The 23,393-nt window shown below is 44.5% G+C and overlaps 2 protein-coding genes across 2 annotated transcripts; one reads left to right on the top strand and one right to left on the bottom strand.

Annotated features, from left to right (window-relative positions):
• Window positions 1–8,609: 8,609 nt before the first annotated feature.
• On the top strand, window positions 8,610–12,211 carry LOC101770867 (squamosa promoter-binding-like protein 5). Its single transcript, XM_004951662.2, has 3 exons — window positions 8,610–9,469; window positions 10,725–10,903; window positions 11,525–12,211. Exons 1-3 carry the CDS (start codon window positions 8,727–8,729, stop codon window positions 11,890–11,892), a joined length of 1,290 nt encoding a protein of 429 aa, XP_004951719.1. The 5' UTR covers window positions 8,610–8,726; the 3' UTR covers window positions 11,893–12,211.
• A 3,366-nt stretch (window positions 12,212–15,577) lies between these two features.
• Window positions 15,578–22,845, bottom strand: LOC101783684 (E3 ubiquitin-protein ligase BRE1-like 2). Its single transcript, XM_012844575.1, is given in 8 exon segments — window positions 15,578–15,709; window positions 15,898–16,060; window positions 16,149–16,351; window positions 16,561–16,698; window positions 17,195–17,281; window positions 17,350–17,422; window positions 17,552–17,746; window positions 22,838–22,845. Coding segments are annotated over 8 exon segments (999 nt in total).
• Window positions 22,846–23,393: the final 548 nt, after the last annotated feature.

Raw genomic sequence — 23,393 nt, 5'->3', positions numbered from 1 at the left:
GTAAGGGTTAGTAGTCAGTCTACAATGCATTCTCACTCGTACACGTGCAAACAATGAACATCCCTATTACATGTCAGCTCATATTAGTAAAAAAAATTTATATAGTTAGACACTATTGGAGAGGTTATCTATTTACTACTCCCTCCGTCCCACAGGTTGTTTTGGCATTTCTGGTTTATAGTTTTTTCTATAAATTTAGATATAGTGTATATCTAGATGTATAATAAATAGAAATGTCAAAACGACCTATAATTTGGAACGGAAGGAGTATCTATTATTGGCAATTTTACTGCACTAGCGGGTTAGTAACCTTGCACTGTTGAGATTGCTTCTTGCACGTATCGTCGTGGGACATTGAAACCCTGGTTAATTCTGCCGGTACCAGCTGCCGCACGTACTAACAGTACACGCCATTACTCCCATTTGCATCAACAGCGCCGGAGTTAATTTGCATATCCTTACGTGATCCATGCCACGTTAATGCAATGCAATGCCGTGTAGTAGTAGTAGTAGTATATGCATGCATGGCGCCAACGATGTAGCCTCTTGATAAAGCAAGATCCCACGGTAATGAGTGCATCGTCACCTATCATTAAGTTGCCTGTCTCTCTCATTTGAAAAAAAAAAATCAAGAACATGCATTAAATTAAGGGATGATGTGCTTGCTGGTGTGTTCCATGTGATGGAGTTATTTTGCTTCACACAAAATCAAGTGTTTTGTGTTAGCAAGCCAGAGAGCGAGAGGAATACTGATAGCGGAGATGAAGATACAGACCCTTTGGATCCCATCTAAACTTTTAGTTGAAAACTTGTTTGGATCTTAACTAAAGTTTAGCTAGTGTCTTACCTACCACCCAATTAAAGTTTACCTGTGTAGCTGGGCAGCTAAACTTTGGCTGGTGGGATCCAAACGTGGCTATACACACCGGCCAAGAAGGCTGAGATAGCGAGACACTTACTACCTAAATGGTTAGATTAAAAGTCAAAAACCCTTCAGTCACAAATAAGTGGTGTTTTGCACACTGATAGGTTTCTTCAAACACAACATTAAGTAGTACATTGTTTCTCTCTAAAGTTACATCCAAGTTACAATGCATGTCATCAATTGTTTTATGTGGAGGAGAGTGAAGAGAGGTAACACAGTTATTAGGTCTTGTTTAAGAGCTTTTCTGTAGTAGAAAACGAGAAAATTACCATCATATCCCCATAGATACTTGAGCATTCGTGATAATAAGAGATACTTTCATAGATAAACCATCAAAGCGACATTTATATACCCTTATAGTTGAACTAGATATAACAATTGAAGGCATAAATGCAATTAGACTGTGATGAATTTAGTCTTTTCTTTATTATTAGTTAAGTTTGATGGTTCTCCCTTAACTAGAGGCCTCTACAGATATCCTTTGGTTCTTACATATCACTTTATCTAGACGTGCCATATGGGAGGGTATGGGCAAACCCACTCCTGTTCACACCCTAATCCAAATAATTATTATCTAGATGTGCTACTGGGGAGGGTACAGACAAACCCACTCTTGTTCACACCCAAATCCAAATAATTGTTATACGCTCCTTACCCTCCCCAATTCTACTCATATCCAATGGATAATTAATATATCCAATTGATTAATTGTACCCTCCCCATTTCTAATGAGCATATAATTTTATACCCATACCCTTCCTATTTGAAGTGGGTGTGGATTTGGGAAAAGGGTATGGATACCTAGGCCTAACTTTATCTCGTTACTTCTCATTCAAGGTAAATTTATTTAGGAGACATCTCATTCATTACCCACACGAGTTTTTCCATATAAGCACGAATTAATATGGACTCTTTAATCACCTCCTACACCTAGCTACCGAGCTAACAGTAGCTGGAGCCTGGTCCTAGTGATTCAGCTAGCTGTTCCCCAAGCCATTGCATCTCGTGTATGCATGTCTAATATAATACTCACTCTTAATAAATACTCCCTCCTTTCCACTCTTAATAAATACTCGCTCTATTCCAAAATATAGGTCGTTTGAATTAATTAGGTTCATAAATTTTACTACGTATTTAGATATAGTGTATATCTAAGTGTATAGTAACATCTATGAATCTAGTAAAGGCAAAACAACCTACAATTTGGAATGGAGGAAGTATATGGGTTGTTTCAATTTGAGAAAATTCGCCATTGAAAATTTTGTTCGGTCAATTTTTTTACTTTGACGAAGCAGAAAGTATATTAACATCTACAAATATTTAATAAATGCACTATTAAGATATATTATGGTAAAGATAACAAATAATTTCGTATTATAGATGCGGGTATTTTTTTTACATAAATTTGGTTAAAGTTAAAAGATTTTAACTTAGAACCAAACTAAAACAATGTAATAGGCACTAAGTAAAACCAGAATGACTTATAGGACAAAAACTACAACTAAAACTACATAAGTTTGTCCTACTAGGCAGTAAGTACCTCCATGATCACTTGAATACCCCCTGGCTTGTTGTAAGACGTCAAATCGATCGTCGTTTCACCCCTCTCGCTCCTGGACTACACTTGCCCACATCTACTGATAAAACTCATGAACAGTAATGCCATTCCATTTGTGATGCTATGTTAGTACGCTACACGTAGTATATACTATAGCACAGAAAAATTAATGCACGGCTTACGAGGGTACAGTATCTAGCAGGCTACGCATGGATACCGTACCGGGGGGCCCAATCGTTGTCGTAATTAAGCTATCGGCACGTACACACGTATGTGTACGGCCCTATACGGGCACGATCATTCCCTGCAACCAAGCTGGCCTTGGTGTGCAGTGCAAGCGTACGTGTACGTGCAAGCACATGCCATGCCCGTTTTCATCTCAAGTTAAGTACAGGTTTACCCATGTCTTTTGCATACGCTCGATGCTCTCGTTATTCATGTCAATGTTTTAATTTGCTTTGATGCACAAGGACACATGATGAATACCTTCTGAATTTACCCTATAGCAGGCTGGCTGGCTCTGAGCTTACCAGCTAGTTATTACCACATCGAACGACAGGTTATTATTAGGTTCGTACGAGGGCGTGTGGGGTAAAAATTTAGAAGGATGATGCAATAAGCATATCCATGCTTTAATTTCTCATTTCCGAATGAATTTGTGTTGCTCACCGTTCCGGTTAAGGAAAGGTTGTTACTGATGTTAATTTGGTTGCCATGATGAATGCAGAAGTCTATTTGCTCCGGCCAACTGTTGGTAGGATTTGTGCGCAGAACGAATCTAGTGTATTTATTCAATTCCAATCCAATCATGTCCATCCAAATTCAGATCAGAAGCACGGCCCCCACACTCCCAGTCTCCCACTTGAATATGAGATACAACTAACCGTCTATAACGAGATTTTGTATCTATAAATAGCTGAATCAAAAGGTTTGAAAAAAAACACGTTGGTGCTGTTTCTTAAGTGTTCTACAAGGAGTATGAAACAATATCATGTCTCCTCCGTCGTCGGTCGACGCGCTTGAAATTATTTTATGGATACTAATTAGAATAACGATGTGAAAGAGTATTTCAGGCTAGTCCCAACCCATAATGTCTATGGTCAGTTTCTACGTTGCTCAGAAAGACATCGGGTTAAGAAACTATAGTACCTAAATTGTGTCTCAGCGTTGGATACCGTCTAGTAGCGTCAACTAGTGAAGATTTGCCGTGTGAATCCTTGGATGGGTTAGCTTGTGAGACACAGGAGATTTATACTGGTTCAGGCAATTTACCCTACATCCAGTTCGTGATGCGAATTCTTTATTCCCAGGCTCAAGAGCTCAAGGTTGCAGTAGGAGGTTACAAACGGTGCGCGCTGTTCTACTTGGGGTCGAATCCCCTCTCTCGTCCCCATGTCCTTATATACACGGCTCATAGGGAGGATTATACTGTTGGTCGTCGTGGGATCCCCATTCACTCGGGCGTTCTCCTCTGAGTGGTTGTTGTGGGGCCTGTCCTTCAGTCGAGGCTTCTTCTGCTTGATCTCCGTTGAAACCTTCATCTGGGACCCGCTCTTCTGGCCGCATCGGTTGTCGAACCTGGCCCTACACGTATCTGGGGGGGCTGCCCCGGTCACTTCACCTGGTACCGTCATGATGGTGAATCGAGCGTGCTTGACCGGGTACGATCTGGAATAGTGGCACAACGCCGTTCCTGACTGGGGATGTTTGTCCTAGGCGGTTGTCCTACCCCTTTGGGCACGGAAAACGGTGCGCCCGATTGGTCAGCCCACACGAGCTCGGCTGCGGCTATCACATCGGGCAGGCCTAGCTACGTCTTAGGGGCATAATAAGTCTGGCCCATCATTACACCTCGACCCTTGCGTGGCATCTTGGGTCAGCCTAGTGGCATGTTCCTCTCGATTCCTGGGCTTCAACCTCAGGCACTGTCAGCTAGTCGGGCGGTGATGGCAGCGGTCTCTCGTTCGGCCCAATTAGCTTTGTTTCCTAATCCTTTCTTTGCCCAGGTTTACCGATGGTTTAGGATATCCCTAATCTGGATACCCGTTAGATACCGAGCGAACACCAGGTCGTGCATGAGACACGGTTGATGGGGATAGATCCCCAGTACCCGCAAGGAAGGAAGAAGTCGGACTCCTACTAGGATTCCCCTATAATCCGACTAGGACTCATACCGAGTACCTAGATCGACAGCTCATCTAAGCAGAACGCAACACAGCTCATCAATACAATCCACACATAGGACGTAGTGTATTACGCGATCTAGATGGCCCGAACCTAGCTAAATCATGTTCCTTGCATCACCATCGACTCTTGATTCTCGACGACACCAACCGCACAAAACACCACCTTGGGTACTCCCTAGGTGGGTTGCCGGTATAAAACACCGACAGCTGGTGTGCCAGGTAGGGGAAGTTGCCGAGTTTCTCCGCGCGAGATTGATGCACCAGTCATCATCAAGCCGGCGTTCGCTTTTCGAAGCGGGCGCAACCTTCGTCTTCGGCTCCTGGCTTTGCATCGCTGACGGTGCTGGATCCTTCTAACGCTGCATCATCAACAACCACGAGAAGAAGCATCTCGACGAAAACTCTGTTCGACAAGAAGCAGAAGAACTCGTCGAGAAAATCAACAATTTCGATTTGTTCAAACACCGAGTTCGACTACAACTCGGACTTGACCACGGCTAGAATTAGTCCGTGTGAGCTAGCAATCAAGTCACCGTGCAGACCAACTACAACTCCAAGTCGTGTTCCATTCGGACTCCGCAATGCAACCGCGGTCCATCAAGCAATCCTTACTCGAAGTCCAATCCAGACTAGAGTCAGTTGACAACTTGGATACAACTATCCGGCGATAACTTCGACTAATCGTCTCGACTAGTTACTAGTCGAAGACGACTACTCCGACTACATCACAACGCTCGCCAACGATTACTCCGACTACGTCGCGATGCTCGCCGATGACTACGACTACGTCACGACGCTCGCCGACAACTACATCGACTGGCGACTCGTCGGGGACTACTTCAACTACTCGTCTCGACTAGAAAACTAGTCGGGGCAGACTTCACACCATCGACAACTAGTCGGAATTGATTCCAACTAGCTGGCTTCACCAGCAACTGTCGTGGCTTTGTCGACGACAACTTTGACTCCTCATCTCGACTAGAAAACTAGTCAAGGGCGGGTCTCGCACCCTCGACAACTAGTCGGAATCAACTCCAGCTAATTGGCTTCGTCAACGACCGCCACGGCTTTGTCAACTGTCGTCCACGAATCAAGCTAAGTCTCTTTTCCAACTATTTTCCAGCTTGCTTTCCTCTCGCGCACAACGCGCGCTCTACCCGCTGGAGGGCAGCAAACTCTTGCGCACCACACGCGCTCTACTCGTCGAACTCTCGCGCACAACATGCGCTCTACTCGTCGGAGGGCAGCAAACTCTTGCACGCAATCACGCTTTCTTTTTATCGCAACAACGACTACTCACTTTTGTCTTCTCTTAAGGTCACTACTCTTCTCGAGCAGAATACGCCTTAACTCGTGAAAGCCTCAAGCGCATCTGTCACGCCTAAGCCCATACGCGTATACGAGACGAAGATCTCACACATGCAGTGGCAACGGCTACCCAGAGACTGAGAGCCTAAGCGTAACAGGCTAACTACTTGGGAAGAATATGACCGAAATAAGAGCATGACACACAACTTTCATATTGATCACTGAACAAATTTCAGCAGTTTCAATATCCTACAAAAATGCTACATAATGTATGCATCTTTTCTTTCAGATCGAACTTCAGCGACGACACTAAGCGTACCTTTGAAGGCACAGACTAGTTCCCAGGCTCGGGGGCTAAGCGCCAATCACTACTCGGAATATCTCCAATGGCTCAGCTAGCTTCCAAGCTCGGGGGCTAAGTGCAAATAAATACTCAAGCTCGAGGGCTAAGTGCTAATAACTACTCGACGAGGCTCCTACGGCTCACCTAGCGCATAAGCTCGGGGGCTGGTCGCTGTGAGACTACTCAGATGATGATCTGAGTGAAGATTCAAGATCCTTGAGTTGATTACTCAATAAATTTAAGGCTCGGGGGCTGATAAGCTACACCTAAGATTTCTTTCAAGTTGAAAGAAGAAGATTCAAGATTTTGACCCTCAGCCTGATTCTTGGATTCAACCTAAGGCTCGGGGGCTACTCCATATGGAGTGCGACTTTCGCCGTCCTCCATATATGAAGACTACAATATCAAGATGAGCAAAGGCTTTGAGCACATCATAGCCTCATGGCAGCCTTGAGAAACTTTGAAGATGCAGACGAAGTACTCGAAAAGCACCAAGACTACTCGCCGAATATCTTAAGACTACTCGAAGACTGTTGTATTCGACTATGAAGCGCTCGAGGGCTTGACGGGGATAGATCCCCAGTACCCGCAAGGAAGGAAGAAATCGGACTCCTACTAAGATTCCCCTATAATCCGACTAGGACTCATACTGAGTACTCCTGCTAGGACTCCTCCTTGTAATCCGACTAGTTCTCCTGCCCCCTAGAGTATATAAAGGAGGGCAGGAGTACCTAGATCTGCCCCCTAGAGTATATAAAGGAGGGCAGGAGTACCTAGATCGGCAGCTCATCTAAGCAGAACACAACACAACTCTTCAATACAATCCACACAGGACGTAGGGTATTACGCGATCTAGCAGCCCAAACTTGTCTAAATCATGTTCCTTGCGTCATCATCGACTCCTTGATTCTCGACGACACCCACCGCACAAAACACCACCTTGGGTACTCCCTAGGTGGGTTGCCGGTATAAAACACCGACAACGGTTTCCTCCTATTTTCTCCGCTCTCCTCATTAATTCCATTGCCACATCAGACTTTTGCTTATGTGGCACCCTAATTAATTATATGGACACCTGTTGAAGTGGAGGGTTAGAACTGCTCTTAGTGAGTGTAGTATGCACATTAACAGAGCAAACATTGTCATTATATTTCTCATTAACAGGGACAGTAACTCCCTAGTGTGTCTCATTTTGTTCTGTGGCGACGGCAGCTATGGACAATAACTACCTAGTTATGATGTTGGATGTCGTTAGATTAATTACAGCAATTATGTGTGGCAGAGTACATGTTTTGCCGCGGCAGCATATTAAGTGCGTAGTTATGGACATTATGGGCACGACTATGCTAATCCTGTGCTTCAGTAGTGCAAAGCAAGGAAACACAGGGCGCGTCATATACGTGGCCAGCAGAACAAATTTTCCTTACTACTAGCAGCAGCTACTTATAAGATCAAATCGAGCTGAATCATCCAGACTCCAGAGCAAATAAACTAGCTACAATATCAGCTACTCCTTCCCCACTATAGAAATGCAGGCCGTTTTAGTTTCGTTTCAAATCAAGCTTCTCTAACTTTGATCAATTTTACGGAAAAAATGCACCAATATGTCTATGACTTTAAATCGGATTTGACGAATCCGCAATTAAATCTGGACCTTGTTGGCCTGAGTTTCAGATTGCTACCTTGTAGCTGCCTGTTAGGCTGAAACCAAACAGCCCCCATATGTGCATGCATGCATGGGGCAGTAAAATTTTGCACGAGGAACATTGTTAGCGCGCGCGCCAATCATCATATTGGCCGGCCGCGTGACTCCTGAACTGAAGGGCCCGGCAGTGATGGCATGCATGCATGATCTCTGCACAGCACGACTGCTCGCCTAGCTTCATGTGTTTCGGTTGTGCGCCGGTCGGAAGAAGCAGAAAAGCCATGGCACGCCCCCACCGCACCCCGCCCCGACCGGAGTCGCCATCGCCTTTCTGATCTGATCGAGCTGGTGGGTAACATGACAAAAGCCCATGCATTATACCCGGCCCACCACCCGATCCTGCGCCAAACGTGGCCGTACGTACGTGCGCGAGCTTCAAGATGTTACCATGCATGTGGCCACGTAACACGTACCAACACGAACACTGTACGCTCGCAGAGAGTTTTTCACCAAAATGGCTTGAGAAAGGGTGTGTGTTTCACCAAAAGGGATTTGGCTAGAGAGAGACCTCTAACCTCTAGGTGTTACTCACTTGCTGGTGACTTCCCTCTCTCTCTCTCTCTCCATCCAACACATGCAGTAATGTCTCCTCTCTCTGCACTGCCGTAGATCGAGCCTTTTTAACCACCCAGAGAGTCGACCCCCACTGCTTCCATTTCCTGTGCTCCACCGCCCCTGCCCCTGCCCCTGCGCACCCAGCCATGATGAGCAGCAGGATGATGAACACCAACGCCATGGCCGCGCCAGCCAACGACGTCGACTTCTGCTTCGGGGCCATGCAGGCGCAGCAGCCCTACGTCGTCGGCTTCGACGCCGGCGCCATGGCCATGCCCAGCGTTGAGAGGCCGCTGCTCCAGCACCACAGCAACCTCTACGACAGCTTCGATCTTTCTGCCGCCGCCGCAGCGGGCGGCTTCCCGTTCCAAGAGCCGGGCCTCCTCCCGCCCGCGAGCCTGCCGCTGGCGCCGCCGTCGCTGCAGCTGCCGCTGCTGACGACGTCGCTCCTGGGCGTGCCGACAGCGGCGGAGATGTACCATCCTTTCGGTGGTGCGGGAGGGGCGGCGGCGTTCCTGAAGCGGGAGGACGGCGGCGGCGGGGCCCTCGTGGACGGCGGCGGCGGGACGATCGGGCTGAACCTCGGGCGGCGCACCTACTTCTCCCCCGCCGACGTGCTCGCCGTGGACCGGCTGCTGACGCGGTCCGCCCGGCTCGTTGACGGCGTGGGCATGGGCATGGGACTCGGCATGGGCGTGCTTGGCCTGGGGCTCGGCGCCGCGCACCACCACCAGCAGCAGCCGCCGCGGTGCCAGGCCGAGGGCTGCAAGGCCGACCTCTCCGCCGCCAAGCACTACCACCGCCGCCACAAGGTCTGCGAGTTCCACGCCAAGGCCGCCGCCGTCGCCGCCGCCGGCAAGCAGCAGCGCTTCTGCCAGCAGTGCAGCAGGTACGTCGTTACGTTAACTACGTCCCTCCCCTGCATGCACATGCATACCTGCATACACGATCGAGCACGTGCTAGTACACGCGATAAAAAAACTAAGCAAAGCACGCTAACTCGTATGAAAGAGTTATATACCTATTGATACTCATAGGAGTGAGTGCACGTATTCTGTATTTTGTGTTCTAAGGTGAAAAATGTAAAACTAGGTACACTCCTTAATTTCTCTCCATCCAACCATTAATTCACTATCTAATCTCACATGTACTTTTCACCCAATCATGATATATCTCAACACTGATTCAAAAATAAATGGCTCTTATGTGGTCAAATTCATGTTCGGTCCAAAGTGTTTACTGTTTTCGAAAATAAAAGAGTGGCCTAGCTCTGATGTGGCGTATGCATGCATGGGATGGCTGCCTGAAGTCCTGAACACACGATGTCTCTAGCGTATGACATGCAGTGTAGACTGTAGAGTGGTCTTCCTTTCCAAGATATCATGCAAGCATGCATGCAGGGTGCAATCATGGACGCAGCCAATACTGCTACCCTGCGCGGCACTGTTCACCTCTCTTTCTCCCTGGATCGCTTCTTTCAAACAGGCTCCGTGCTAGCTAGCAACAAAACAGTTAATGCATGCATGGAGCCAAGGAAAGTTAGCCCTTGTTTACTTGGTCAAATTAGGAGGTGCCAAATTACTGTAGCAACACTGTAGCGTTTCGTTTGTATTTGTGAATTATTGTCCAAACATTGACTAATTAGGCTCAAAAGATTCGTCTCGCAAAGTACAACAAAACTGTGCAATTAGTTTTTAATTTCATCTACATTTAGTACTCCATACATGTACCGCAAGTTTAATGTGATGGGGAATCTTCTTTTTGCATAGTGCCAAAGTTGGGAGTTGGGAGTAAAGTAAACAAGGGGTTACTTGGGGTGGGGGGGGGGGGGAGAAACCGGCCAGTGGGAAAGGCTGCAGCCTGTCGAGTCAGCAGTCAGCTCGCTGTTTCACTTTCACGACTGACGCCGGCGATCGTTTCGTTTCAGATGATGCGCATCCCATCCCATCCCAGCATTGACCACACACTCATCATTGCAGCCGGCCATATACGTATACGTATAGTAGTCGTCTCGTACACATATACGCATGCACACGTGGCACGTGGCACGTATGCGTATATATTATTTATACGTGCATGTCAGCATGTGTATACGGACATTGCAGTCACATATTGCTTTGTTTATTTCATGGCGCCTTTGCTAGGTTTCATGTGCTCGCCGAGTTTGACGAGGCCAAGAGGAGCTGCCGGAAGCGGCTCACCGAGCACAACCGCCGCCGCCGGAAGCCGGCCGGGGCACAGGCGGGCAAGTACTCCTCGCCGCCGCCAAAGAGAGCGGACACTACTTGCATCACCACCTCCTGCAACAGTGATCATAACAAGAGTAAGAAGCCTGAAGCCCTGAACTAATTAATAAGCTAGCTCGATCTGATGTCAGCATGAATCCTGCATATATAATCCTCAATCCTCATCGAAACTAATTAAGGTGGTGATTAATCAACGGCACTTTGTGCAGGGACCATTTGAAGTATATTTTAAAATTTGAAACATTTTAGGTTTAGATCTGAGCTCTGAATCGAATTTCTAGGTTCAAGAGCCCAAATCTAATAATGCATGATTTTACCAACACAGATACATACACCGATCAGCATAAAGACATCATGGCAAGATGCAACAACAATGTTAAGTTTATGATGATTATAAGTACAGTCGATGTGCAAGCACTTTACAACGTTAGTTCGACCAAATGCCATGCATGTCATCTCTGCACCTAGAATTCTGGCCTGACGTACATGCACTCATGCATGCATGGCGCCAAAGTTTCGACGTACGTGTGTGGGATCAACTCTACTCCTACACTATATAGCTAGATGCAAAGCCCAACCAGCTACTACTTGTTATCAGAAATATTCCGCAATGTGCTTGCTTCGATCATTATAGACTTTCGCAAAGCCCTTTTGGATGCTGACGTGCCTATCATCATTGTATGTACGACGACGAGCAGGTTCCACGGCAGCAGCCAAGTCGACGGCCATCTCGCCGAACGGCAGCGGCGTCAGCTGCCTCGACGCCATGGACAATGGCCAGCCGAGCAGCGCGGCGGCGGAGCCGACGTCCCTGTCTCTGGCCGCGCTGCCGCTGCACGACGACAAGGACGACGACGGCGGCCTGGACTCCATGCTGATGCGGCAGGTGCAAGGCCGCCGTGACGACGACGAAGAGCATCGCCGCTTCATGACCTCACTTGTGATGCAGCAGCAGGCTCAGAACCAGCTCGACGGCGGCGGCGGCAACATCTTGTCATGCTCGTCGGCGTCAGATGATCAGCAGAACGGCGGCTGCAACGGTTTCTTTGAGGTGGACTTCATCTAGTGCGATGCGTGCAAACGCACACGTACGTTAAAGGAGGAGGAAAAGTCTATAGCGTCGCTGCATTATGAGATGCATGACGTGAGAGAAAGGAACAACGCCTAGCTAGGTTTGTTGCACCACAGTAGCTAGCTACTACCTAGCCTTTTTCTTTTTACTGTGTTACAGTACTTTAGCTATAGCTAGTGGTGGACTTTTACTGAATGGGATATGCAGGTGCAGGTGTATTAATATTTTTTTCCTTTTGGTAAATGTACATTATGTGTATGTGTGTTAATTTACTAATTTGGGGTTTATGGTGCATGGCTGCATGCATGTATTAGTTGTGTTTCTTGGTTATCTAGCTCTTCTTACATTGAGTCTTGATACAGATCACTTGCTTGTCCATGAAGAAGTTGTCTGGCGGAGCTCGAAGAAATTAGTCCTTACACAAGAACTCTCCCTCTGTGAATGCATGCATAGTGTTTAGGACAAGACATGGCCTTTACCCTTGAGTTCGTCTGCAAATTTGCCTTAACTTCCACGTACAATCTGATGATATTACTTCTTCACCAAATAGTATATGTTGATATTACATTTATGCCACGAATCGAAAGAACACATGTGCAATTAGAATTTAATAGAACTTTTCTGCAATTATATATATGGACGGAAACAAGTCAATTTCTAGGTAGAGTAATCACCAAGAAATGTTTGCATTCTGGACAGGCCTAAACAGTTTTATTCCTGTATATGCATGGGCCCTGCTTCGGTGCTCTCTCCAGCAAAAAGCTTGTAAATCTTAAAATCTTGTTAGTATGTGCAGTACATTCCGGCCATGAGCTAGCATCCCACCACACTCAAGTCCGTGGAGCCAAAATGAATCAAGGTTCGGGTCTAACTCAACCTACAACATTAGCACAATCCTCTCATATGTTGCGCTTCCCGATCCTCTCATCAATTTTCGATATGGAACTAAATTTAACAATCTACTCCCTAAGTTGATAGATGAAATTTAACAAGATTTTGAAACGTGACAAAATATTTTAACGACGTACGCATTTTGAAAAAAAGGTGCGTTTGTACTGCCGCGCCCTGATTTGTTGAATGAATGACTAGTCACAAATGTGGAATAAATCCTATGTCCCGATCACGCTGCAATCCTAAATCATGAAGAAACGTTTCATTCCCATTACTGTTCTGAACACCGGATCAGATCGAAAAAGACGCGCGATCTTTCACTATGATTAGGGCCGCGAGCATTAAAGGTTGGGACCCTCTCACATGCATTTATTACGACGTCGATCGCTGTAGCAGTAGACTTGTAATAAGAGAGGTCATTATGGATCCAAATTAATAGGAATTAATAAAGAGGAAAGTACAATCAAGGGCCCGGGACCAGGTAGCCGGAATCGAATCGAGCGATCTGCCATGCTCGCATGGATTCATTGTTGCAAGTTAAGCTAGCCCGAGTGGCGGACCCGGAGAGAATCCAAGAGGGGCTAGCTGGGCTCTCACCGGCTGAATTATACCATACTACTCCTTCCGTCACAAATTACTATTTGTTTTAGTTTTTCTAGATACATCACTTTTGATATGTATCTAGATATAAGTATATATATAGGTGCATAGCAAAAGTGGTGTATCTAGACTAATTTGGGATGGAAGGAGTACCTCTGCATCAATAGTAATAATTAGGGCTTGTTTGGAATGGAGTATTTTCAAAGGAATTTTGTAGGAATCAGATTCCTATAGTTTTTGCTACTGTACAAGTGTTTGGAACGGAGGATTCAACAATTCCTTTCCAGAGGAAAGGTTTCTACATCTGTACGTTTTGGAGGGAAAAAAGAATCCACTCCCTCCCCTATGATTTCTCTTCAATTCCTTCGCGACGTCGGAGAAAACCTGCGCGCTAATGCCGTCATTATACGTAGTGTGCGCCGGAGAGAAGGATGCAAAGGAGAAAAGGAAAAGCATGGCTTGCAGGAGAGAGAACACGCATGCATGGAAAAGTGCAAAATTTGTAAGTTTTAGACAAGCTTAAGTGAGCCGGAGAAGCCTCTATTCGATTGGAGGTGATGAGTTGATCACATACATGCCCACATTCCAGAAATCTACAAACATCCTGATCATCAAAACCAACTAAACAAATTTATTAGGAGCACCTAGGATGTTTTGTATCCTGACTATATATTTTGTCTGAAATTTTCTAAAAGAACACTTATTTTAGTATGGAGGAAGTATCGTTTAGGATATCGACATGATAATAAAAATACAACTTTGAATACTAATCTTTTACAATACGTAAAAGTAAACAATGGTTGTCTTTTCCCAAAACAGGGGCAAGCACTCATATACATACAGTATGTATGCACACTCACATCTCTATAAACGCGCGCGTACACACGTACCTTACCCCTGTTATTTCATGAGAGAATGGGCCGTAATACTTTTAGGAAGTTACCCTTGACGTTTCAACTTGTTGTCGATGGATATGTCACCTACGAACCTATAACTAATAACAATAGATAGCTATGAGCTAAAAACGGTATCTACTTTTAGATTGTGGAGTAATATATAATGACTAGATAAATCCGGAGTTACATGCGAGATGCGTCGTCCTCCACTCCACTCGTTCGAATCTCGAGCAATGCGGTCCAAAAAGGACATGTGGTTTAAAGCACGCTAGTTTGTTGTGTAGGCTTAACATACCCTAGACTAGACAGCAAAGCTGGCGAGAGATATATGGACGCACACATATATCGCGTCGTGTAGTAGTCTAGCAGACTCGTGGGCCGTACGTCCAAGAGGCAAGAGCCGAGCCGAGCCGACCATATATGCAGCCATGCAGGAGCTGCGTCGTAGTAAGCTAGAGCTAGTAGATGCAGCGAGCTGACACGGTGGAGTAGTACAATTTAGCGGAATATATGTGTGGATCTGTTCTGTTGTGAAGCGGGAAAGATGCTACACACGGGTAGCCCTGGAGAACGGTTTGGAATTCGGATACGAGTGCGTAGCTAGGTCTTAGCTGCACCCCCTATCTCCCCCGGTTTGGATCCACGTACGTACATATGGGCGATGGCCATGGGTGTGGGTCTATCTCAATTGCCATCTACTCCGGACTTGGTTACAGCAGCACAGCAGCGTCTCAAGCGTTTGGAGCAGTGGCCAAGAAGTTTTTTACCGGTACATGGGTGGCAGTCTAGTCATCGGATTGAATGTTGTTAATGCGCCGGACTTTTATTTGCTTTTTAGGCATATGTATATCCTAGTTGTGCAAAGGCCGGAAGTACTTCAAGATCTTTGTATCAATTCGATGTAACAATCTTGATTAATAAAATCTTCCCTTATCGAAAAAAATCCTAGAATGTGTGTTGTCAACCTTTTAAAAATTTGATTGCTTAAAGGTATGAATATTTACATATGTTACATGAAACTTACATAACTAGATTCACCATCACAAACCCTTCCTTAGTTAACGAATAGGGGATATTTCTAAAGTTGCTCTGAAACAGGGGCATGCATGACTGCAATTAAGTTCACGAACTTCCTTTCTTCTAATCATTTTCCCCTTTTCTATAAGGAAGCATCTATGTACGGTACAATAGATCTAGATATTTGCCCAGAGAACATGACTATATTCACAAGGGAGAAGCAGCCTCAGGTCAATGCTAGTCAAACACCAAGTCAGTCTCAGTTTGGAGAAGCTTCATATCTTCGCCTCCCGAACGTCATTTTGCCCGAATGGAGTTCCACAGCCGGGACATTTCCGGTGGCGAATCTCAAGGTTCCTCTGGATGCATGGTGAGCAGAATAGGTGGAAACATTTGGTAATCACAACCTGTTAACGAACAAGAAGAGAAATAGGACCCTCATCAGCTTAGGCAGCCAAACTACCATCCAACATCCAAGAGATTAACAACGAAACAGGAGCTTGTGAAGTAAGGTGTAAATCTCTGCCATCTTGATTAAGAAACAGGTTTAGGTCATTCAAAAAAAACATAAGCTGTACAGCACATTATATGTTACCTCTTTAGGCCGGTCAAAGCAGACGCCACACTTGAGAATAGCCTTGCATTCTTTTATTTCATCCTGGAGCTTCTGGATAGTAGTCTCTTCAGTCTCAGAAGTCAGCTCCTTAACTTCGTTTTTCACCTCTTCATATTGTTCCTCAAGCCGCCGCCTCTCACTCCTAGAAAAAGTAAAGGTAACGTGAAAGTGGTGAGAGGCCAGCAGCATAGCACGATCGACTTGTAAAAGAAGCTTAACAGCAGCCTAACTTCTCATTCTCTAGCAACATCCTCAGCTCAGATATCTTTTGCTGAGTCTGCTCATAATCTTTCTCAGAGGATCCAACAGAGGACCGAAACCACTTGAGCTCCTTCTCTGTGTTGGATACGTCCAGCACAGCCCTTTCCAGGCTAATCGTAAGATGTCTGTTTTCAGCTGATGTTTTTATAGCTTGTTCTACACAAGTCTTCATCTGTAAAATCATTCGAGTAAACCACTTTTAAAACTGGCTCACTTCCAAGTGTTAACAGTAAGATCAAATTTACATTTTTTAAGTTAATGTTTGCTATCACAAAAATTTTCTAGGAATGTGTTGGCACATAATTAATTTTAGTGACTGCAGGTTACCAACAGATGGTACTATATAAAAGAAGTATTATTACAACAGAAGTAGGAAACTACCTGCTCTTCACCACGGGCCATTTTCAGTTTGGATGACTCCAGTGAAGTATGAACTTGCTGGAGTTGTTTCTCCAACATAAGCTTTTCAGAGAGAAGGGAACTAGAAGCTTGCTTCATCTTCACACTATCGGATACCAGCTGTCAGATGAGAATTAAGTTACTGATAGCAGCCAATAAGTGAAGGAAAGCTAGCTTTTGCCAATGCAAAACTGCAAACAGAGTTTGTAATGGTTAATGTGCTTATATCCTCCAGCAATGACTGCATGGCTAATAGACACAGGCACAGTGAGGTCATCAAACAGCCTTAAGCGAAGCTCTTTGCCTCTATATATGTCAGTAAACAGTCTACAAAATACACCATAAAACCCACAAAACTAGTAGATGATGTTTCTCATTTAGATCCTTTTTCCTTGCTTGCCAGCAGTTCACGATTCATGGCACATCAAAATATGGTTGATTGTTTATGTACCTATTCTGCTGTGCTAAGGTAGAAATACCAAGACTGTCAAAGCTTACAAAGAAGGCAGTGTTACGTGAACATTAGCATAAAATACTCTCGGCATCTATCTTCAATCCGTATGCCACGAGTTTGTAGTTTTGACGTAAAAAGGATAAAAGGAGAACTATTAAATACCTTTATGTTAAAGTCCTCTCTATCAGCAAGCTGTTCAAGAAGATGCTGATTTTGTGTTTGCATGTCTTCATATGCTTGACCGATTGTCTGTATGCAAATATCATAGGCTTTCACGCATACCCAAAAAAGTAATGATAATAAAAAAATAAATTAACCTCAATATCAGAAATATAGGCATCTCCTTCAGCCTCTTTAATTCTTATCGCCTCCTTGAGTTCCACAACATCTCTGACAAACAGATCATACAGGTGATAGTATGGATTAGACATTTTTAGATAAGTTGAATTAAAAGAATCAACAACCATCAATTGTTCTAGCTTGTTAATATAACTTTGTTCCCTGGAGCAGAAAGCCAACCTTTCAGATGCATCTACTTTGGCCCTTAACTCTTCCAGTTCTGCTTCAGCAAAGGAAAGCCTTTGCTGGCATGCAGCTTCAGCTTCACCTGCCGCTTTTACTCAAAGCTCAAGACTATGCTCCTCTAGACTGCTCCTCAAATATTCAGCTTGATTGCGAGCTCGGTTTTCTGATTCTTCAATATCAGCAATTGTCCTAGATGCATAGTGTAGAGAGAATGATGTAATAATATAGTGAATGAAATATACATGTATGTAAAAAGTTAAAGATATGCATGTAATGTGATTCTTGCACTATACATATACTCACTCAATCTAACACAGTTCGTCCCAGACAAACTGCAACTAAATATGTAGAGTTCCTCCCTCCGTGTGGCTGGCGAGCTCCGATGGGGTTCGACGCAGCAGGAAGCTCGGGAAGGAGAGGAGAAAGGTCAGCGGGCTTATAAGCTGAAGCGAACAGGCCCACGACTTTTTTGCCTTCCTCAAGCTAAACTTTAGCTCCTGTCACATCGAATGTTTGATATTAATTAGGAGTATTAAATATAAGTTAATTATAAAATTTATTGCACAGATGGAGGCTAATTCGTGAGACGAATCTATTAAGCCTAATTAGTCCATGACTTGACAATGTGACGCTACAGTCCATTTGCTAATAATGTATTAATTAGGCTTAATAGATTCATCTCGCGAATTAGTATAGGGTTTTTGCAATTAGTTTTATAATTGGCTTATGTTTAGTTCTTCTAATTAATATCCAAACATTCGACTCGAGAAGAGATGAACTTTAACCTTAGTATTCAAATAGCCCTTAAGCGTGCCGCAGCCGGAAGCTCCTCTTGTGGCCGGCCGCCTTGGTTTGATTGCCCCGACAGTCGACAGAAGAGGGGTCCGCCGGCGGCGGCGGGCTCGTCGGAGCAACGGCGAGACAGGACACAGGAGCGACAGCGGGATGTTAGAGTGTGCCCGTCAGGGTTTTTCTCTTTTTTTAGGAAAGTCCGTCAGGTCCTTTCTTTTTTGTCTCGGCCTCTCAGCCCGACCCGGCCCATCCTAGGTTTGTTTGTGGCGAATTGCGCGCTCGGTTAAGTAATGGGCCACATGCCGCGCGCAACCAAAGGCCCGCAAAAAATCGATTTTTTTATTTTTATATATTTTTTTCGATTTTGCAGAAATATATAGTCGGATGAAAAAAATTGCAAATCTAGGCTATTGCCGCCGGCTGGGCCGGCGATAAGACCTTACCGCCGCCTCAGCCGGCGGCGGGGCCCTCCTGCCTAACGGTCAGCAGGCACCATAACTGCCGCGCGTGAGTCAAGGCGCCGTCGCCGGCCCAGGCGGCGGTAAGGCCCTTCCGCCGCTTGGACCGGCGACAGTCGCCCTCTATAAAACCCGCCCACGCCCCTCCTCTTCCCCCGCACTAGTGCGCGCCAGGTAGCGAGTCGGAGAAAGAGGAAGGAAGAGAAAGAGGAAAGGAGGGAAGGAAAAAAAGAAAGAGAGAAGAGGAGGAGGAGGAAAGAAAAAAAAAGAAAGAAAGGAGGAGGAGGGGGAAGAGGGAAGAAATTTCTTCCGTCTTTCTCAGATAATTTTTTTTATCTCGTAGTTTAGTATAGTATACTATAGTATAGTTTAGATTAGATTTAGATTTAAAAATATTAGTGGATCTGAGATTTAGACATATATGTAGATCTAGATTTAGAAATAATAGTGGATCTAGATCTAGACTTAGAAACTTTTAGCTGTATTTAGATATAGGAAAATGTAGCTTAGTTAGTATAACTGATTTAGCTTATACAGTAAAATAGAGTCAGCATTATTAGATTTATTTGTTATGGTAAATGGCTATGATAAATGTAGTTAGTAAATTCTGATATTTTGGTTAGGTATTACATTGTAGTTTTTAGGTAATAATATTAGATTTGTTTGTTCTGGTAAATGACTATGATAAACCTAGATAGTAAATTATGATTTTTTGTTATATATTCGAATATAATTTTTCGGTAACATATTAGATTTGTTTGTTCTGATAAATCACTGTGATAAATGTAACTAGTAAATTATGATTTTTTGTTAGGTATTACAATATAGTTTTTCGGTAACATTATTAGATTTATTTATTGTGGTGCATGGCTATGATAAAGTTAGTTAGTAAGCTTGGTTTAGTGTTACATAGTTGTTTGTTTATTCTAGATAAGAAGTTAAATACTTTTCAATATTCACGTGCGTTCACTGTACAAGTCTAAATATTTCCCAATTAAGAATTAAAAGCACACAATTAAAATAATCGATCACTATGAATGAAAGTTGTACGTTAAATAACGGAGTACATGACCTAAGCACAACACAATGAAAGGTCCAACAGTACACAACATTATCCATGAATAAACCATGAACACACAACAAAAGGTCCAACCGCACACAACGGAGTACTAGCCAATAACAGAGCCTACTGAGTACAACGATACCACTTTCCCTTCCTCAGGGCATCGGGGTTCTCCTCGATCGCTGCTTTCGCTCGGCGTGCACGCTCAAGCTTCCTCTCCCTTTACTCCCTCTCCGCAGCGAGACGCCTCCTCTCCTCTTCTTCCTTGTGCTCCTTCTCTGCAGCCTCCTCTCTGAGCCTCTTCTCCATCCTCTCCTTGTTCTCTGCCGCCCAACGCAACATGTATTGCATCTCCTCCTTGTCCTCCGGCTTGATCTCAGTGTCAATCCACTGCTCAAAATCACATAGTGGTGGAGGGGTCTGCAACAAATGTAATTATTACAAAATAAAAAAATCATTCAAAATGTCATACGACATAAAATAATTATTGCACAATATCAATTCCTCACCATCTTGTTAATGCGGCGCTGACGAAGTGTAGGCTCAAACGTAAAATTGGAACACATCCAAACGCAAAATTGGAACAGATCCAATACCTCTGCCTATACGTGTCCTCTCCATCGGACTTGGCTACCTTGCAAGGATCGCCGCAAAAGCACATGGGCACTGGAACACCACTAGGCAGAGGCAAAGGGTCGAAGGCATTTCCGGTCAATGAAACACCACTCCACCTTTACCATTTTCGTTGTAAGAACTGGAAGCAACTAAGATTAAATCATACGACTACCAATTAACGTAATAACGTGCACTGAGATTACCTTGGTTTTCCAGCTTTTCCACGCCTTGGCATCCTACGGTTGTATAATAAAAATATTAAAATTTCATGAAACTATAATACTAAATGCTTCTAGATCTAAATACTAAACTATGAACTAAAAACCGAATCTACTATACTAACTAAGCTACATTTTTAACGTCTAAAAGCACACAACATATCTGTAGATCTAAATACTAAACTATGAACTAAATATCGAATCTACTGTACAAACTAAGCTAGATTTTTAGCATCTAAAACCATAAGATATTTTTAGATCTACTATACTACGACATTAAAAAACTTACCTGATGACTAGGAGGCTTCTTCCCCTTCTTTCCTCTCTTTCTTTCTTCCTTCCCTTCCTTCTCTCCCTCTCCGGTTCTCCTCTCAAAAACAACAAATCTGAATCAGGAGAGCTGGGAGGCTTGAGGCTTGGCTGCGGAGGGTTTCATAGGGAACCCCCGCCGGTCCAGGCGGCGGTAAGGACCCTTACTACCTGCGCGCTGGTCGTACCGCGGTGATGCAGGAGGCCAGGTTCTTACCGCCGCCTCAGACGGCTGTAGGGCCTTAGTGCCGGCCCAGGTGGCGGTAATGACACGCGCCCGCGGTGTCGGCGCCTTACCGCCGGCTGAGGCGGCGGCAAAGCCTTATCGCCGGCCCAGCCGTCGGCAATAGCCTGGATTTGCAATTTTTTCATCCGACTTTATATTTCTGCAAAATCGAAAAAAAATATAAAAAAAATCCAAAAAATCGATGTGCAATAAGGCCCGGGAAACAACTAAACAAGAGGATATTGTGGAATTTTTTATTTTTATATTTTAGCATTTAGCAAAAATATATGTCCTAATAAAAAATTGCAAATTTATACGCATACAGCCATTTGAAATCGGCTATAGCCAACTGAAATGGCGGAATATGCACTGTAGCACCCTTACCGTCAGTTGAACCGGCGGAATTTCCCTTCTCTGAGCAGTACATCTTCAAAAAATCATAACTTTTTCATATGAACTTGGATGGAGATAAAATTTACATGAAATTGTATATCTCGACGAGATCTACAACTTTATAGTTCAAACTTTTTTCATTTAAAATCATCTGGGTGCTCAAATAATCGACAAAATGTTTAGATATAAAATTTGAAAAAAAAAAGAGCTTATGACGGAAAATTAGCACCTCTAGAAGCCCACGATCATTTCAATTTCTTTGGCCATCATTCTCTGGTGTATTAATTCTCCGTTGGATTAATTGTTTGGCCATCATTCTCTGGTGTATTAATTCTCCGTTGGATTAATTGTTAGTCCTCCACTAATCAAGAGGATATCGTGTATGTCATAGAATGCTATAAATATATATCCCCACGTTTGCACACCTCATGAAAATCACATGCCATCAATATTTTGCGCCACGTCCAGCTGGCCATGTCTCCAATGGCATAGCAAAGCGAGATGGTAGGGGTCATGTGCCCCTTCATGCTTCATGCCAACCTCATCCCCAATCCCACCTCGGTCTCCGATTGTAACTAAGCGGCTTGATTGAGGTCAAGCATGATAGGTCCATGTACTACATTAGGAATGAGATCCAGATACATCATCATGCGCTTTCATCTCGGGTTCAGGGTCGTTGAACACACCATCCTTTGTGCATCCAGCTATCTACACCCACCTCTTCCATGAGCGAAGGTTAGGACTTACAATATGTTTTGTTTTTGTTAGGGTTAATTGGTGAGAGGGGATCCGTGGAAATGGGAGTTTAGATATAAGAGTTTGAAAATCACTTGTTCATGTGGTGAGAAAATAGAAGTTTTTATTGGGACGGGGATGGGAGTTTAAGGTTCTAACTCCCAAGGGGGAGAGGTGGTAATTGAGAGTGAATTATGGTTTAAGTGGAAGATGTAGTCGTGACCGTGTTCAAAGGGACATGTTATCATAACGGGTACATGTACATGAGCGCTCTTTTTGTATTTTGGAAAAGAAAAACGAAGATCCCCTTCTCCAGCTCCTCCGTTTAAAACGGGGTGGCTCCAGCTCCTTAGTGCTCTAGGCGTGGAACCATTTTTAACATCCCTATTTGGTAGGGTTCCAGCAAGAGCCGCAGGAGAAGCCGGAACCTTGTCAAAAGAGCTCTAAGGTTGAAAGTTGAATAGTGCATACCTCACCATGGCTTGCCATAGTTTTGTGTAAAAGCAGCCACAATACATATCGATGCCTGAAAGTATCGCATCACCACCGGTGCTCCATTTTATTCTCTTGCCACAGTGTTGAGCAAATGAGCAGTATGTAGGGTCCGTTAGCAGTAAAAAAAAAAGAAAGAAAAAACTCATGTTCTCCTCACTGCCAACCTGTGAGCAGGTGAGCAGCGGTACAACTGCCGATAGAAATCATAATCTATACTCTCGGCATCGAGGAAACTACAGCCATCGATGCTGACTTTTTTCATTTGAGCATCGCGTCCTACAGTGTGCTAACCCCGTGTAAACCGATGCCGAAAGAGAAAAATGAAGCCTTGGTTTGAAGGCACACTGCGGGTGCTCTAACAAGTATGGCAGACCACAGAGCATCTGGGAGAAGGGATTGCTTCCCCTTGTTTTCCTCTCTCTCTCTCTCTGATTGCGCACGAGTATTTTGTCCTTTGCGGTGCTCTTGGAGCCTGGCTCAATTCCGTAGGCTGCATAGCTGCAGGAAGCGGATGATGGGAAAGGTTTGGGCG

The sequence above is a fragment of the Setaria italica genome, chromosome I (assembly GCF_000263155.2).
Source record: "Setaria italica strain Yugu1 chromosome I, Setaria_italica_v2.0, whole genome shotgun sequence".
In the NCBI taxonomy this organism is placed as follows: Eukaryota; Viridiplantae; Streptophyta; class Magnoliopsida; order Poales; family Poaceae; genus Setaria; species Setaria italica.
Note: the sequence above shows the minus strand (reverse complement) of the source record. Positions and strands in the feature narration are given on the sequence as shown.

Coding starts and splice junctions, on each gene's coding strand:
- LOC101770867 (XM_004951662.2), top strand. CDS start 8,727: ATGATGAGCAGCAGGATGATGAACACCAACGCCATGGCCGCGCCAGCC. Junction 9,470..10,724: donor TTCTGCCAGCAGTGCAGCAG/GTACGTCGTTAC, acceptor CGCCTTTGCTAG/GTTTCATGTGCTCGCCGAGT. Junction 10,904..11,524: donor CAACAGTGATCATAACAAGA/GTAAGAAGCCTG, acceptor GACGACGAGCAG/GTTCCACGGCAGCAGCCAAG.